The sequence below is a fragment of the Myxocyprinus asiaticus genome, chromosome 28, assembly GCF_019703515.2.
Source record: "Myxocyprinus asiaticus isolate MX2 ecotype Aquarium Trade chromosome 28, UBuf_Myxa_2, whole genome shotgun sequence".
In the NCBI taxonomy this organism is placed as follows: Eukaryota; Metazoa; Chordata; class Actinopteri; order Cypriniformes; family Catostomidae; genus Myxocyprinus; species Myxocyprinus asiaticus.
The window spans coordinates 33,307,813-33,326,253 of NC_059371.1; the positions used below are offsets into that span (position 1 = coordinate 33,307,813).

The following is an 18,441-nucleotide window of genomic DNA, read 5'->3' on the forward strand; positions in this document are numbered from 1 at the left end:
TGTTATCATTATGATTTAAAAAGGAGCCAAACAACTATGTGATAATAAATGGCTTTATATGATCACTATCCTTAAATAAAAGACAGTGTTTTTGCATGATCAGTCATATTTTCAAAATCAATGCCAAAATTTCACAATTTCTGCCAGGGTATGCAAACTTTTGAGCACAACTGTATATACAAACATACATATAGATAGATAGATAGATAGAGATTGAGAGAGAGAGAGAGAGAGAGAGAGAGAGAGAGAGAGAGAGAGAGAGCACAGACACACACACAACACAATTTTTAATAACTGTCTTACCAAACGTCACAGTCCCCATAATGAGACTTTGGAGATATACCATGCAGCTGAATAAACCCTATGAAGAATCAATCATGAGTTACCATTAACTTTCGAATAAAGCCACATGATCATTACAAGTACATTAATACAAACAGACGCAGCCACATAATAGATAAAAAAATAAATAAAAGCATGTAATATATATGCATTTTATGTTTACTTAAAAACATATCAATCGATTATTGGCATCATAACGATTGAACTTAACTTATTTTATAGGCTTCTGTTAATTAAGCTTCAAACATTCGCAATGACGAATTCAAAGCCTTAATAACACCTACCTTCCTCCTGACATTCTCCTTGAGGTTTAGCATAGTCTTCGCTGGTTTGTGGGAATAATATACATTTTCCATATCATGATTTCAAATTATTGTACCGCAGATCTGCATACAAAACTCACTTCTCTTTTCAACAATATCCTGGTGAGTTTCCGGGTTATTAAAACGTAATGACGCACATGAGGGACGCATGTGCTCTGCTTATGAATATTAAATACGTATCACAACGTTCAGCAAACCTATCCAGAGATTTGATCTATCTGATTGGCTGCAAAAGACGTTGAGCGCTGGGATAACTGACGAATTAATGTATTTGGCTTATTAATATTGATTAATGCTCGAATTTCCGAAACGCAGGATGTCACTGATATAGTCATTAATATTCATGAGTAAAGGGATACGAATTCATAAGAAAACGCATACATGATTGGAAGAATCCGTAATATTCAAAAGGAAAGCGCGCTTATTCTGAGAAACTACCCAAACCTAACCACTTCCCTTAAACTGAACCCTAACCAACCAAGTAGCGCTTTCCTCATAAATATAAATGAGTTTTCCCCTGCCATACTACGTTTCGGATGTTTTTTACTTTCATATAGGTAGCTTTAAGCATTTGCTACATAAAAAGGTAAAAATGTAAATAAAACGTCGGCATGTCAAAATTAATATTCATGAGCTAACTGCACTACCACAATTGGCCACTGGATGTCACTGTAACGCCGTTTTAAAAGCAATGCACAAGCTTTAATAATTTCATAGATAGTGTCTTTGTGTTTCTCTGATATACCAATGCACAATACTGCTATTCAATACAATATCACAGTAATGATGTAGCTTCTGCAAATTATTTGATACCATGAGGAGGTACATTCTCAATTAATCTGACACATTTTTTTCATACGAATTCTAACTAAAGAATGAAGTGTATGCTTTTTCTGTTCTAAATTAAAACGGATTAACTGAGTCTGTTTGTCAACTAAAACATGACTGACAGTTTCATGCCAGTTACAGTTATTTCTACTACACTCTGAAAAGCTCCTTTACAAGCATGAAAGCCCAAATGGTTACACTCTGAAAAGCTCCTCTAATAAATACAAGCATGAAAGCCCAAATGGTTTCTCTACTTAATCTTTAGAATGCAAAAAGGGTGTATTGTTGTTCCAATATATGCTTGAAATAAATCAGCTTTACGGAAAATAAATATTCTAAAGCTCACTACATAGTTTATAATGTATTCCCTATAGCCAGAAGATGCCACTTTAATATATTTTTGCACAAGCCCAACAAATGAGTGTCTCTGTATTACCTTTTAAAGAAGTTTTCAGACAATAAAACATAAATGCATTAATGCACAGAGGGAAAAAACACAGAACACAACAGAATATATAATCATATTTATATTGGTTCTACTGAAGAAAACAATTTACAAAATATACATTACAATATCATTGAATAACAATATTTTAATCATAATAACAACCAACTCAACCAATCAAATCAACCACATGGACACAATAGTCCAAAATGTTTTCTTCACGTGCTCTGTGATATCAGTGAAGGGACTATGCTGGTGTCAGAGGATCAGGAGCTCCTTCCCAAAATACGCAAATGAAGTTCTTTGCTTTACAAGGCACCAAACGCCCCATCTCAAGTCAAACACACAACATTACAAAAACACGACTGCATATCCTGTTCCTCTGATCTGAGCACCTTCTGGTGCAACTGGGCAGTTTAATCAGACAAACCTGCAACTGTGCAATATTTACAGTATGAAAACAGCAGAAGAAGAAAAAAACAACAAAACATAACATGCGTAGGAGAGAATGTCTGCTGGTTTTGTATCCCTAGATCCAGATATATATTCAAATAGGAGAACAGGTAAAATCCTTGACATACTGTTATAAAAAATGCAAATGAATAAATGACACTTGTATCATCAAATTTCAAAAGTGAAATGGCATTTAAAATCAGTTTCTTTAATCATTTTCAAAGAACATTACTGGTCATTAGAGTACTTGTAGATACAGTAATGTTGTGAAATCATATGTAACACACTATCACAGATGATACATGTATTGTTTAATGTTTGAAACTGACGTTTTAATGTGACATAACTGTATTAGTGATATCTATGGCTTATGTACATGGTGTTTCCGTCCCTTTCTCAAACACACAGGCACATATACACACACAATTGGCTTAAAAATGGTCCCTAAAGTAATTCTTTTACTGTATACATTGTGTACTTGCTGACTAAAGACTCTTTAGTCTACAGAGTTTGCAGGTTGTATTGAGGAATGACCCATTTTTGGTCTTTAAAAGTTCTGCGGAGAGCTTATTTATGATTATATGACACAAATATAAACAATGCTCTTAAGAAGAGTTGCACAGATGGGCAGAGGGTTAATGGGCAATGCATGTATGAATACGATGAGAAAAAGCTTTAAATGGAGATTTAGTCTTGTTTTCGGCTTGTCGAGACAGCCATCTGTCCATTGTGCTCTGTTTTGATAATCACATAACATAATCAATGGTTCCTATGGGAACATGCTCAACGCCTCTCCATCTAAATGTGCATTCTTCCCCTTAATCAGGGAAAATCTTCTCTGATTGGCCAGTCATGGCTTTTGGTTGAGTGGCAGCTGCACATCCAATCAGGATAGCTCAGGGGTCGATTCGGAAGGCCAGCAGCTTATCGGAGTGAAGATTGTTGAGGGTGCGCAGGTCTGGCAGGCGCAGGAGCAGTTTGGGAAAGAGAGAGCTGTCATCGGGTCGGCGACGGGTCATTAAGGTGCGCAACGCCCGGATGAGGCCCTCCTGTAACTGTTCAACAGCCACTGTATCCGAAATGCCAGAGCAATCTGTGGATAAATGAATAACAATTTATCATATAATCAAAATAGCAACTAAAAAAAAACTATTTATCAAAAGTTTTTATATCTTTGTTACCATTCACACATTTTTTACTGTGTGAAGTCTAATCACTTAGATAAAGCACAACTCTCCTCAACAAGCTGCACAATTTGAGACATGATTCATGTCCGTAGCACAGATGTTGTGGGACGAGTCCAAAGTAATTTTTGAACTCTTTGTGTTCTTACCTGCAGAAACCAGCACCACAGCCATAAAAAGTGCCATCTCATCTGACTCCAGGCCCAGAGAGCAAAGCTTTGAGCTGAATTCAAACATGGCATCCAGCAAGGAGCCCATGCCCAGTCCTCTAAGGGTTGCCAGTGGGTATGTCTGACCATTTAGGAAAGTCACAGTTCTTTCCTTTGGGTTGAAAAGTGAACAAAACCTTACCATAAGCACCTGCAAAAGAAAACAAGATGCCTGAATCAGATGAAGGAAAACTAACTGCACTTAAAATGTGATGGTTAAAGGAAAAGTTCACCCAAAAATCTACATTTGTGATTATCTGTGGCCTGCTCCATAATTTTGAGTTTTATTTGAATTATTATAATCACCCAACATTTAAATGATTATATTTCGCCAATGGATTGGAGCAGGAACATAACACTGATGTCATGTAGAAAGCTGAGACTTTCCTCCAAATGTGTTTCTGGGTCAAAGTGACTCAAAATGATGGAGCAGGTCACATTTAATCACCCTTTCAACGTTCCAAATCAAAATTTAAGTTGTGATTTTCTTCCTTCCATGAAACACAAAAGGAGATGTTTAACAGAGTGTCAAAGCTGCTCTTCTTTCAATTAAAGTAAATGGTGACATTTAATGTGACTCTCCAAAAAGGACAGTAAAAATATGATAAAAGTAGTCCATATGTTCTAAAGCCATATGATAAGTTTTTGTGAGGAACAGACCGAGTCATGATAAATCATGATTTAAACTGAAGGAGGGCAAGATTTTCAGTTAATAATAATTTTGGTTTGTTTTTCACATTGTATGTATGGCTATTGTATTGTTTCAGAAGACTTGAAATTTAGCGCATTAATTGTATGGAATTCTTTTATGCTACTTTGTGGTGCGTTCTTGTCCTTTTGGAGCTTGACAACAGTAGTCACCATCCACTTTTGCATTTTAAGTTAGCAAATAATCAATAAATAGTAGTTAAGTAGGAACTTAATAGTTCCCCCAAAAATTTTATTTCTCTCATTATTTTCCCATGTCTCAAACTCGTAGGATTTTCTTTATTCCGTGGAACACAAACAAAGATATTTTCATGGATGTATGATGAGTTTATCCCCATATAATCCAAGTCAATGGGGTCAAATACTTTCAAGCTCCACAAAGCACATAAAGGCAAATACAATCCATTCGACTCGAGTGGTTTAATCCATGTTTTCTGAAGTGATCTAATCGGTTTCAGTTGAGAAACAGACAAAAGTGTAATTCCTTTTTCACTGTAAATCTTGACATCTGCAGGCTCCTTGGAGTACCAACGAGAGAAGCTCGTTCACTCTTTGTATCACTTCAAAAGACATGCATTGTTTAAACCACTCGAGTATGGATTCATTTTTGTGCAGCCTTTATGTTCTATTTGGAGCTTGAAAGTTTTGGACCCCACTGACATGCATTGTATGGACAAAAACACATAAGATATCCTTTAAAATATTTTGTTGGTGTTCCGCAGATGAATGAAAGTCATACAAGTTTGAGATGGCATAATGGTGAGTAAATGATGAGAGAATGATCATTTTTGGGTGAACAATTCCTTTAAGAATGTGTCATCAATCCGGCCCCACAAGAGGGTGAGTAAATGATAACAAACATTTAATCTAAGACTGAACTATTCCTTTATTGCTCTAGCAACAATTAAATGATTGTTAAATGTCAGGAGAGACTTATGGGGCTCATGTGATCAATACCTGGAAAGTGCCTGCTTTAAGCAACATGACTTGATCATGCTGGCAGAGCTCCTGGAAACCTGGAATGCCCTTCGCAAACTCAACCACTTCACGCACAGCTGGGGTGAAGCACTGCGAGAAAGATTCCCACACCTGCTGACTCGAGACACCAGGTGCTGACACAGGGCATGCATTCAATGGACAGGCCTGGAGGAGACACAGCATGAGGCATTTTTATTACCCCATTGTAAGGGTTTCCTATGCTCTCTATGAGAGCCTAATTTATTGATCTTTTCCTTTATTATGATCTTAAATTTATTTTAGTTTAAATGTCTCCACACAAGGCTTCATAAATGCAATATTACTGCTCTATTTAATGACACTATGACATACAGTATCTCTCTAAACACTACTCACCAGCACTTTGGAGCCGGCGGCCAAATTCAATGGACATGAGGTCTGGCTTTGGGACTCCCCAACTGGGTAGCTGTTGTACTTGGCCTGAGAAGGCTGTGGGGACGGGCTAACACTAGATTGGGAGTGATTTTGGCTGAACGAAGGAGCATAGCTGTACCGATTGTTGTCCATCAATGAGACGGGGCATTTGCTGTCACTGGAAGCAACTGGGCAGCGAGGTGGAGCTGAGAAGCTTTCATGGGAAGCCGAGTGATATCCCACAAGTGGGTTAGCATGATTGTAGGTGGAGTCCTGAGAAGGGTTGTTTTGAAAAGTGCATGATCCATTGCTGGTGTTGATGTGGACTGCTCTCTTGTTCTGGTTGTCCTGTGTGTTTGTGAAGATGTCCTGGTAGGCATGGGTTAAGGCACCAATGGCCTCTTTGGATTGGCTCTCACTGGGGCTGGGAGGTGCTTCGTGTTGTGGGGAGGTTTCCATGCCCATGGTGGACAATTCGTTGAAGCTGTTCATGTAGCTTTGCATCTCATCCAACAACCGCTGCTTCTCTCGTTTAGGGATGCGTCCAAAGCGCACAGCTGGGGGTCAGGTAGAGAGACACAATAGGTTTAAAAACAAAATGAAATCAAAATTTAGCCCATATACTTTCTTAGTAAATATCTCTGGTGTGTATAATCCATAAGCACATGTTATTTAAAAAATGTCAACAAAATCTAATAATCTTTCATCAAAATGCAATAACTTTCTCTGAAACAACTTTTCTTCTCTACTAAAGTAACCAAGGCCACACAGGCTGGGAAAAAAAATATTATCCAATAAAATCATACCGCTCCAGTTTACACAATCCAATCACATGCCAAAGGATAAAAAACCCTGAATATTCTGTTTCACTCAGAAATTCCTCACATCATGGAAGTTAAATGCACTGAACAATTTAATTTCATGGTGTTTTTAACATAACATTTTCACCTGTGTTAGAGGAGTCATACTGAATTTATTTTTACTACCTAAAAATAAAAATATAAAAAGTTGAGAGGATATTACATTTGCTATCAGAATAACCAATAAACCAGAACATAAAGAGATCCAACTCATTTACCATCAACATTTTCATTGATGTGACCCATTTCTTTCATACTGTAGCACATGGAGGTACAAGAATTAACCTAATACAATAAAATAAAGTAATGCCGGAAAAACAGCACAGCTGCTGTGCAAGAGACAACTTGCTAACAGTATGCCTAACCTCTGGTCATCCTGCTGTTAAAAATGGATGAACATAAAATGAGTTGGTGTAGAGTTGGATGCACTCGCATCTTTTACAAGCCCCTCACTCTCCTCTCCAATGTCATCTCCCTCTTTTAAGAAATTCAGTCAGCTGTTGAGTCTAAAAATAGCACCTATGGTACCATATGTTGCCTCCCCCCACTCTTAATTTCTCTCTCAGTCACTACCTCCCCTTCCTCTCTTCATCCTTCTGCTACGCTGCCTCCCTCTTTCAAGCCGTAAGTAGGGCAGTGGGTCAGGCAGAACGTGATAACAATGCCATGGTAACTGAGAGAGAAACTAATGACTGTGATGAGAAATAGAGAAGAGAAGAGAAAAGACTATGAGAATAAAGAAAAAAAAGAAGGAAAGAGCAAAAGAAAGGGAAAGGAAAGGAAAATTAAAAGGAAAGAACAGGTAAAGGAATGGAAAGGACAAGGAAAGGGAAAGGAATGGAATAGAAAAGGAAAGAACAGGTAAAGGAATGGAAAGGAAAGAACAGGGGAAGGAAAGGAAAGGAAAGGAAAAGAAAGGAAAGGAAAGTAAATGGAAATTAAAGAAAAGAAAAGAAAAGAAAATGGAAAGGACAGAAGAGGAAAGGAGAGGAGCACAATGCATCATTTGGTGGATTGAGGTGACAGACAGTGTGAGGTTTTGTGGTACATCCTGGGTAGAGAGAGGGCGGAGCTGGCCCATATATCATATATGTCCCATAACACCTGCATCTGAGAAACTGAGATAAGCCTAAAACAGGGGGAACATGTCTTCAGTGTGTTTTGTTCTGCAGCGAAAATGCAATGGCTCCATGACAAATATTTTTCTATGACAATTCTGCCACTGACTTCCCACTAACTTATTTGACACTGAACTAGAACTAAAATTCTTGGTATGAATTTGCGATCAAGATTATCTACAAAGGTCGTAATTGGTTCATCACATACGAAACAATGTGACACATATATACCGCCAGAGCGCTGCACTGACTACTAGTCTACGAAATGGCAAGACAATGGCGAAAGTGAAACTATGCCATTGTGTCAAAGCAAACATTTGTTTGTATCACACAACCAAAATCACACTATTGACTGCAATGAAATCAGGGCATCTATTGTGGGTTTTGGGGCAGTTACATGAGGCTTTCCTGTTTGTGCAATAGGACCTGTCAGAGAAACAGGTTTCTAGGTTGTGGGCCCTAAAATTTACAGGCACCAGGGTTAAAATGACTGTTTACCTCCCCCAGTGGACTCATTTCTTTTGGTGCCTACTTAGAACAACAGCACAATCCGCTAACACAGCCAACCCCTACACTTTCACTAAGATCCTCTTCTACCACATGCTGATTACAGCTCGTGAAATGCGGCCGAGAACCTATCAGAAATCATACTTAGCCTAAATAGGCCATAATGTACAAGTATAATGTGGGTGTCATTTTTGCTATCTGGGTCTTTCAAAAAATGTCATCCTGATCTCATTGAAACACGTTACTATCCCTATATCTTTGCACAATGATTTTTACATGGCTCATTGTACATATTATGGCAGTTTGCTGGTGAAATGAACACTAGAGGCAATAAAACGACACATTTCCTGTGTAAAAGGGCAGATTTTCAATTCATAAATGCCTGTTTCTCACACAATGCTATCTTCTGACATCTAAACACTTTTACTAGCTCATGACTTGTTCTACTGATGGGAGAGATGAGTTCAGATGCATGCCTTTTTCTGCATCCCTTGCTTAATATTTGCTGCTGCACAACATTAATTGCTGAGGATGTTATAAGGGCACGAGTGTGGTAGTCAAGTCGCCCGCGTTCCAGTTTCTCAAAATAATTCCTGTATTTGCTGCAGTTTTCCAGATGACAGATAGCTTCAGGGACTGTGTGACTCCATTCCTCATAAATCATTTTCTGAAGGAGGGATCGGGAGGCAGAGATAGGGAACATGCGGAAGGGGGAGTGTAAACCAACTCAGAGATGGTGAGATAAAAGGAGAGAACACAAAGTGCAAGGGAGAGATGAAAATGAGTGCACATCCAAACTAAACTAAACTTGCTCTCTTGAAAGTTACCAACAGTGCAAGACTAAAAAAAAGAAAGTAGGTTGTGATGGACAGGGTGTGGTTCTGGGCTGTACTATTATATGAAAGTATGCTTTTTGTCATATACTCACCGTCACGGGACATGCCAACAGACATGCATTTCTTGAAACGGCAGTGTTGGCAACGGTTGCGGTTCATGCGCATGATCAGACATTTCTCATTCTTTACGCACATCTTGTAGTTGATGCTCTGCTGAATGCTACGCCGGAAGAATCCCTGGAAACAACAAAAGACACATGATATGTTGAAAAAAAATTCTATGACACAAAAGACTCTGTACATTTTGATATTACCACACTGAAAATACCAGCAATGGTCACCAAAATACAGTATGTTGCATTTTTTGGTGAGAAACAAACCTGAAATTTTTGTAATTTTGCAGTGACAATCTTGATATTCCTTGCACGCTTGTTTACAGTGGCTCGCGTGTTCATGCAAGAACTGGCATTGTTTCGATTTCAACTGAAAAATTACTTAAATTCAAGTTGTTTCTCACCAAAACCTATCGTATGCCTTCAGAAGACTTGGAATATGATGCCGAAATTTATGATGATTTAGGGTCTTTTTTGCTTTAAAATAAGTCTCTTCAGGATATCAACTGCCATTGTATTGAAAAGACAGACCGCAATATTTACTAAAACATCTCCTTTGGTGTTCAGCATAAGAAAGTAAGTCATATGGGACTGGAATGCTGGTCTTTTCAGCAGAGAGTGTCACTCTTTCTCACCTTGCAGCCTTCACATGCATGGACACCATAGTGGAGACCAGATGCAATATCGCCACATACTTTACAAAGGAGCACCATGCCTCCAGTTTCTGCTCAGATAAAGAGAAGAAAAAGAAAAAAAAGGGGGAAAAGGGGTCAGGATGTAATAAGACACAAAGTATTGTTATTGTGATGGACTGGTTCTCAACTGAAAAAAAGAGAGGCCACTTACTAGTAAATGTCCCAGTGAATCCACAAGGTCTTTTACCAGCAATGGGATGGGAGTAGCTGTGCTGGTTTGAACCTGCTGTGGAGTTGTTGTATACTTCAGGGAACTGAAAGACCAGTTTTGGAGATGATGGTGTTTCTCCGCCTCCCTGCTGCTTAAGCGCCCCAATCTCAGTGAAGGTGACCTCCTCTGGGGAGGAGGGCTGGGAGTGGGAGGATGGAGACTGGGTTTGATAGCCACTGGAGGGGCTCCCTGGGCTGGGACTAGCACTGCCATTGGAACCAGCGTAAAGTATCACACTCCCTGTAGAAACACACATATCAAGTATATGAAGCCTCTGACCAAAGAGCAAAACACTTCAACCAAAGAGCAATGTTTTTATCAAAATATTGCACCACCTGAAAATAAACTTCTATGAAATCCTATATATTTCAAATTCAACATATATATTACGTTGAAAATTCCCATTAGGATCTTTTAGGGTTGATTCAAAAACAGGTTGAAGTTTTATCTTGCAACAAGGATTTATTAAGAGGGTGGTGATGTAGCCCTAATGATCATAATGATAAATGGCTGGGAGTGCGCTCTGTTCTTTCAGAGAAGTTGCCTCATTGCTCTGAATGAAACAGACACAATTGCTTGTTCGCTAAAAAATAATGGTTGCACAGCAACAGATCACGACGTTCCCCGTTGAAACAACCCAGGGTGCTACATGGCTTTATTTAATAGCCCTTCGCTATTTTAAATGAAACTAGCTACGTGTTTTTATCCCATTCCCCCATAGGTTTCTCCTTCTCTCCCGCCAGTCTTCTGCATCCTATCGCATCCTCTCCTATCATGCGCTCAGGATGTGCTGAAACAAGATGAGCTCACGTGTTCGCGAGCTGTCCTGCCTCTCCTCTCCAATAATAGCCCTGCATGGCTCCGCTGGCATAGTGCCCCAGCCTACTGCACAACACCTGACCGCCGCCTCACATGGATTCCTGACACCGTTCCTGCCCAAACCAAATCCGCAGTCTCGTGTAAACATCCATAACAATCGCGAGTCACGCGCGCTTTTGTCAAAAGCATACACAGGGGGCGCGCGCGCGCCGGAGGATGCCATTGTTTTGCCTTTGCGATTATGTTGCATGCACAGATGGAAGCATGCAGGGATTGCCTGTAAGAGAAGGGCATCTAGGATCACGTTTTGTTAGAATGTGCGCCGTGGTTTTGGTTTGACTTTTAAACAATCTAAGGACACTGTCGGTCGGATGTGGGCCAGAGAACTGCGGTTCAAGCTCAGTCGCAGTGCCTAAAGAAGCAGATTGATCTTGGGAATCATTCTGCACCATGGTTCTGATTTTCCCCACAACAATAGAGGATTGCATTAAGTTTGACAATAAACTCTCAGTAGGAAACTGTTAACCTAAAATGCATACATGGGTCAAAAATAAACGTTCTACCTACATTGTTCACACTAAGTAGCCTAGTCTTTTATCTGACTTTCAAGGAATTCCACTATTAAGGTATTTTAGTTCATGTATACCATCATAATTATATATATATATATATATATATTAAAAGAGTGTAATAAAATTTGGTTTATATGTGGGTCAAAACACTTTTCTTTTTCCATCCGTTACCTTTATATGCAATTACATATAGTGAATGCCAAATAATACCTTTATATTTAATAAAAAAAAAAGTAAATAACAAGCTGTCAATAAGCAGATGCTTTCCGTAGCAATTTAGTTTACTTATTGCAGTGATGGCTCCCCTAGAGCAACTTGAGGTTAGATACACACGCACACGTTATAATAAATATATATATCTTATGCTATGTGTTCCATATGCATTTAGCGGGGGAAAGTTAGTTGTGCGCTTTCAAGTTTAACCAAACATTTAGATTCACACTGACACAAACTAGGGGATTATTTCAGAATTGCACACAACGTCAAGTAGACCAATGATGGCTATAGGCTAAATTGCAGTTTTGCCCATTTCTGTAAACAGGTTTCCTTTTACAGTCCTCCATGTGTCTCTTTACACATCATGTAAAACTCCTTTGTGGGAAGGAAGGCAAAAAGGGGTAAACAAGATCAAACTACCACCAAACATCTTCCTTATTCCTCCTGCTTGTGTTTTCTCACGCTGCACATGGTATTTATTTTAGCTCAAGTGTTTTTGTAATCCCTTCACTGGCACGTGCGGCAGGATTTATTATTGACGTACTGCAGTGCTAGATTTTACAGCCGTGTGATAGAGAGCCCTGAGCATGCTACTCAGTCCTGCCCACCTTAGTAACCCCACCAAACACACAGAAATAGTCATACCTGAATGCACATGTGAGGCGGTGAGAACATGACATTATAACAGGAAGTGCCCCTCATTAAAGAAAAGCATACTAGTGTCTGAGGCACAGCTGTTTTATTGTCACCTGTTTGAAATGACTGTAAAAATATTTAAGGCTTTAATTATATTTATCTGAAAGTGATATCAAGTGGCATTATAACGGATGTTCCCCGCCCTGCCATTCACCTTGGATTTGACATAAACAATACTGCAGTTTCTACAAGCTAAAAGAGGGGCCATGCACATGTCTTTGCAAGCCACCATAAATTGGGGTTAGTGGTAACACCAGCATAAATTGAAGAATCAGCAGGTCTCCGCCAGCTCATTGTGAGCTTAAGCTGCCCATGCGAACACTAATCTTCTAGTAAGCAAAGGCAGGCATAGAAACGTGAGGACTTTACAGGGACAATAACTCCCTCCACCCTCAAACGCTGCCATGGTTCTAGGAAAAGAGCTGAAATACTCAGCTTTGCATGCCTTTGTGTATTTGCCTTGATATGCAGTAGCACATCTTCACATTTCTGCATTTGAAGGGGTGGGGATGCATACGTTTGTTGCTTTAAATGTATGTAAGCAACTGTTATGAACTAAATACGTATGTAAAACTTTAGCACCTTTATAAAGAGTGTATATAAAGCAATTTACAGAAGACATACTGTATATAATCATTCACATACTGTACATATGCAATGAGATACAAGAAAATATAATCAACATAAGTAAAACTACAAATAAGAGAATAAATGGGAATAAAAATAATAAGTAAACCATAGGAGAGAGAATAATTAAGTTTCAAATGAGCATTTGTTATTGCATGGTTTTGCTGGTTTTGAGTGTTTCCTCAATCATCAAGGGACTTTCAAGTGCTTAAAATAAAGACCTTCCATTCTCAAGACAAAAGCACATGCACCATCCAAGTTATGAAGCCAAGTGACCAACTTTAACCATTCATCTCGAATCAGAAATCTATTAAATCCTAAACTGCCTTTTAAACCAAACAAAGACAACACTGATAATGTACAAATTTTGTTAATTGTACAATGCATGGACAATGCAGAATATTCGCATGGGGGCAGCTGTCATGAGGCTGTGTTTGTTTGTGTAAAACGCTCCAAAGAAAAAAGTTGCATGAGGCGGGAAAACGTGATGAGGCGCTACACTGACTGCATGCAATCGCTGACCCACTGACCAACCTCCCCCTTTCCGCCTTACAATCTGCATCAAAACATTAGAGTGAGTGAAAGAAGCGGTGGGTGGGGGCCTGGATATCACGCGCCGCACGCGGCTTAGCGAGCGCATGCACGTGAGGAGGACTGTAGGAGTGACTGGGTTGCGTTCAGTGGGAAGATATCGCGCGCGCTGCTAAAAGCTTCCAGCTTCGGTTATAATTGAAAAGCGCTACAAAATAGAGCATGCTGCTATAATGGTGAGGGTGATGAAAGGTCCGTTACCCCCCTGCGCAATTCATTGTGCAGCCTCTTCCTCATCTTGGACGCCGTGATGTCAATAGAGAATAGGCTGTGTGCAATATGCATCAATTAGACCTTATTCAAGAGCCCCATTAATGTCACAGCATTGTCAGTTTTTCAGGAAGAATAAAAATAGAGCTGATCATATAGGCATAATGGGCTATAACAGCATGAAACACAAATTCTTGGTCAGTGGATTAAACAAACACTATTTTGATCATTTAAGGACATTTTTGTTACACAATTGTCAAACGTTCAACACAAGTTTTAGAAGTGATATTTCTAAAGCGCTTAATATCAGTAGGTTAGTAAAGCAAACCATAATTCACATAGTTCACACAGTTTTACATAAGGGACAAAATTCGGGGTATTAGTAGTGCTCAAGTCACTTTTAAGGCGTATAATAGAAAATATTTGAATAGCCTCACGCTATAAATGGGGGGTGTACAATATAGCGGTGACAATATTTGTATTAATAGATATTTTTTTTTTAAATTCAGTCTGAATAGGCTATTATTAAACGCAGACAGTGCCTTAGTTTTTCCAATTAAAAGAGAGTACTGTTTTTATATAGCAGACTTTAAAAGTACAAAACTGTTATCAATCTTTTGTAGCCTACATTAAAATGTTTTGATGCCTAAATTAAACTTGAAGCATTTGATTTGTTAAACACAGACATTGTGTTTCCCTTTTTAATAGCCTGTGTGTGGCCTGTCACTCACAAGGTCATTTGTTCGGATGTTATTATTGTCATATCTGTAATGACTTTATGCTGGTCAATCGCTGAGGCGTGCCACGTTATTGTGCCGTGCCTCCTAATTGTTTCGCATGATTTCAAAGCTTTCTGTCAACTGTACAGAGTTATGGGTGCGCCAAGCACGAGACAATGTTCCATCACCTGTCCCGGAACGTGACTGCAGCTTTTGTAAATGAATCAGCCATCAATTAACATTGAAGTGGACTTGGTTGACTGGGCCAACTTGTAAGTGGCCCTTGGCAAACCTCAGTGATGCACCACTTTCCGAAACAGCTTAACCGGTTAACCTCCAACAATGCTCATTTGTGCAAAGTTTTTTTTTTTTTTTTTTTTTTTTTTGTTGTTGTTGTTGTTGTTCAAACTGTACGAAATGTATGGTAAACAGATTGCACAGTTATTGTTATTACTGTTTGTTGCATTTCCTCAAGCGCTCGTGCGGACTTTGCCCGGTTGGTGAGACCGTCCACAATGTTTCTCGACAGTGTTTCCACCCCTTTCCAGCTTTTCTTTTCATATCTAATCATTCGATTAGTAATCATACTATAGTTTATACTAGTAAACTCTGCTGATATGTCTGAGCCAAGTTTGACAGCGCTCTTATCTCTAGTTTCAGTAGCTTGGACCATCTACACGTGAGTTTGTTTTCATGGCGTAGAACAGGAAGTTGTTAGCGCACGCGCGAAAATATATATAGTGGTTCCCAAGCAGATTCCATGAAAGCAATCACACGGTTTATGACAGAATAAGTAACAGCAGTTGTTCCAGCTACGTTAATGTTTATCTCAGTATATATGATTACTTAGACTGGATATATTTATAGATGCACCTTGTAGTGTTTACACATTGAGTTCAATCCTCAAAGCATGACAATGCATTCATGACACTTGCTTAGATCGTCAAACCAGTTATCATATCGTACAATCCATTGCTACATTACAAATACCCCCTAGGGGTTCTTCAAACTTAAAAACGTTAAAACACACTCAAATATCATATGAAACATATGGAAAGCAGATCCATGCCTTTAATATCCTAAAGATAGAGGCAGACTGTGCATTGCACTGTACTGTGCACTGAAACGCAATTTCTTTAGAAAACCCAAAGTACAGCATATAAATGCACTTAATTTTAAGTTCTGCATTTGCATTAAATGCTAGAATGATTACAAAAAATGTTCAGTTTTTAACAAGAACGACAAAACTACAGCTACAGCTATTATTATTATTATTATTAAAAGGATAATATATAATCAAGGAATTCACAATAAAAAATAAAATAAAATAAAAATCTTACCAGGACTGTTATCCATTCTTGATGTGTTTTGTAAGAACCTCTGACTTCAAAATGAATGCCTTTAAGAAAGTCTCAGTGTGTCAATATGTTGAAGCAAAAGTCGGCTGAAAACAGATGAAAAGGTCGAGAAATACCGGTGCATACAACGTGTAGCCCAAAGAAGGCAGGGAATGTCTCTCGAACAGAGCATTTGGCAGTCGAGCCAAACAGAAAAATAAAAATACACTCGCGAACCGTCAGTGAAGATGCACCTTCAGTGCGGAGCTACCTGTATTCTGTCTGCTCTAGTGTGAAAGACGCATTAGGTATGCTGGTGAAGTATGGAGTACGAGCCTGTGCATTGCCATCAGCATCTCTTTGGGGCTGTCAAACTCCACTTACACTCCTACTAGCCATGCACACCCACCCACATCAATCACGTTTTCAGGTGACTGGCAAATGTGACTGGATTTAGGGAAGCTGTCAACTTCCGTTCTCTTTGACCGGGATTTATCTCACACTGACGTGCCCTGTGATCTCCTTGGTTTCCCTTTCCCCTTTATCCTGGCGTGCATTTTCAGTGGCGGCTTTGTAAGCACCGAGCTGAGCCGGATGCGCTTATTCGACCGTGCTATACGCTGGTAAAGCCACGCTGCATGTGCCCTCTGCATGTGCCGTGGAACGCGCTGTCCTACTGACACACATTTTATGCAAAACACAGCGTGAGACGAGGCGACATGAGAGGCATGCACATGGACTGCAGGCGGGGCTCTGCGTGACTGCTGAATCGCGCGTCTTTTAAAATCTCTTCCAGCATGTGAACGATACAGTAATAGACTGTTACAGTGTAAACAAGTCCACGTAAACAATATAGCAATTCACTTTGCATTTAAAATGTTCTCGGTTCAGAGCTCACGCTGTTTGGGATGATAAATCTCAGTGTTTTGATATTGGCATCTTGGGGTGGCTAAATTAATGTTGTTGTTAGCCTATATTCTTATATATCTGAACTTTTGATTAAACCATACTTTCAAGGGGTTTCGGGAAATGGCATGGGTCAGTGTATTTATAGTCCTATTTGTAGTTTATAAACAATACATGGTGTAAAACAATGAAGGTAAAAGCAGTGATTAGAAACATTTTGGGTAGGCTACTAATATGACTAATTATTAGCCTGCTCTAGTTTAAACTGAATACGGCAAAACAGTGGCCTCTTCTGGTTAATTGAAGAGCACTGCTGTCCTTACATCCATGGTCAAATTGAGTGCTATTGTGGTGGTCTAAAAGATACATTGCAATACATTGTCAAAATAAAATTATAAAACGGATAGTTCCGGTCCTTGAGTCATTGTAAATTACTCAACAAACATACACCTGTGACCGCATTACATCAGTATTACCGTCTGTGATTCTGTAAAACAATTCAGTATTATTGCCCCAAAGAAATTGTTTCAAAATGACAGATTTTGTTGTAAAGTTTGACTTAATGGGTGGTCTAAGCGTGGATGAGTGGTGGAAAGAGATGGACAGGACAGAGAAAGAAGATAAAAAACAAAGCAGACACTCTGAAATTAATGAGAGAGAAACTGAAGAGCTGGAAAAGTCAAGAAATGAAGCTAGGACTGTTAAACGGACTATGTGATCTGTTTGCTGTTTTCAGAACTGGTGTGCCGAGAAAGATCTGGCTATTGATTTTAAAACAATAACCAAAATTGACCTAAACCAGGCTCTCCGTCCGTTTTATGCCACCGTGAAAAACGGGAAAGGTGAACCCTACGGTTTCAGCAGTTATGTCGGCCTACGTGCGGGGCTTAACCGGTACATAAATGAATCACCGATCAGCCAATCCTGGTGTCTGTTGAAAGATCCCGAGTTTATCACTAGCAACAACGTTTTCGTTGGAGTAGTGAAAAATCTTCGCAGAGAAGGACGTGACAAAACATCCCACCATCCTACGTTAACAGAGGCAGACTTTCAGAAAATCAAGCAGTCTGCAGCACTGAATCCAAATACACCTGAGGGTCTTATCAACAATGTCTGGTTTGATGTACAGCTGCTTATGGGATGCAGAGCTAAAGAGGGCAACCGCCAACTGAAGCCCGAATCATTTATCATCCGCCAAGACGAGAACGGTCAGAAGTATGTAACACTGCCATTCAACGAATGCACAAAAAACCACAAAGATGCCGGCGAAAGAAACAAAGAAAGCCTACGGGGATTTATGTTTGAGCAGTCAGGGAATCCTCTGTGTCCTGTCGCCTCATTGGAGAAATACCTCTCGTTGCTTTTGGCCAATCCACCGGCTTTTTATCTCCATCCAAAGTGGACAAACTACACCAAAGATGTATGGTAAGGTAAACTTTAGTTTACTTTTTTATTTGTAGCATATTGTGCACAACTTTCTGTAGTCATGCTGTCATTTGCCAGCAATATATATTTTTGTTACAGTGTAGCTTGGTTACTCTACAC

At 39.3% G+C, this 18,441-nt stretch overlaps 2 protein-coding genes across 6 annotated transcripts in view; both read right to left on the reverse strand.

The window, feature by feature from the left end:
• The window catches only part of LOC127419545 (molybdate-anion transporter-like), a 189,806-nt gene that overhangs the window by 7,094 nt on the left and 164,271 nt on the right, over positions 1-18,441 (reverse strand). For 4 of the 5 annotated variants that reach the window (XR_007893691.1, XR_007893689.1, XR_007893690.1 and 1 more), the window contains exons 1-2: positions 627-772; positions 304-361 (exon numbers count right to left, since the gene is read on the reverse strand). The exons of the other annotated variant lie outside the window; for it this stretch is intronic. The gene's annotated coding sequence lies outside the window, so the exon portion shown is untranslated. Of the gene's footprint in view, positions 1-303; positions 362-626; positions 773-18,441 lie in introns of those variants that run through there. 5 annotated transcript variants of the gene reach the window in all.
• On the reverse strand, positions 2,003-16,690 carry LOC127419543 (nuclear receptor subfamily 1 group D member 1-like). Its single transcript, XM_051661036.1, has 8 exons — positions 15,994-16,690; positions 10,144-10,443; positions 9,933-10,021; positions 9,277-9,421; positions 5,846-6,420; positions 5,450-5,635; positions 3,725-3,935; positions 2,003-3,484 (listed from the first exon to the last, which is right to left on the reverse strand). Exons 1-8 carry the CDS (start codon positions 16,007-16,009, stop codon positions 3,288-3,290), a joined length of 1,719 nt encoding a protein of 572 aa, XP_051516996.1. The 5' UTR covers positions 16,010-16,690; the 3' UTR covers positions 2,003-3,287.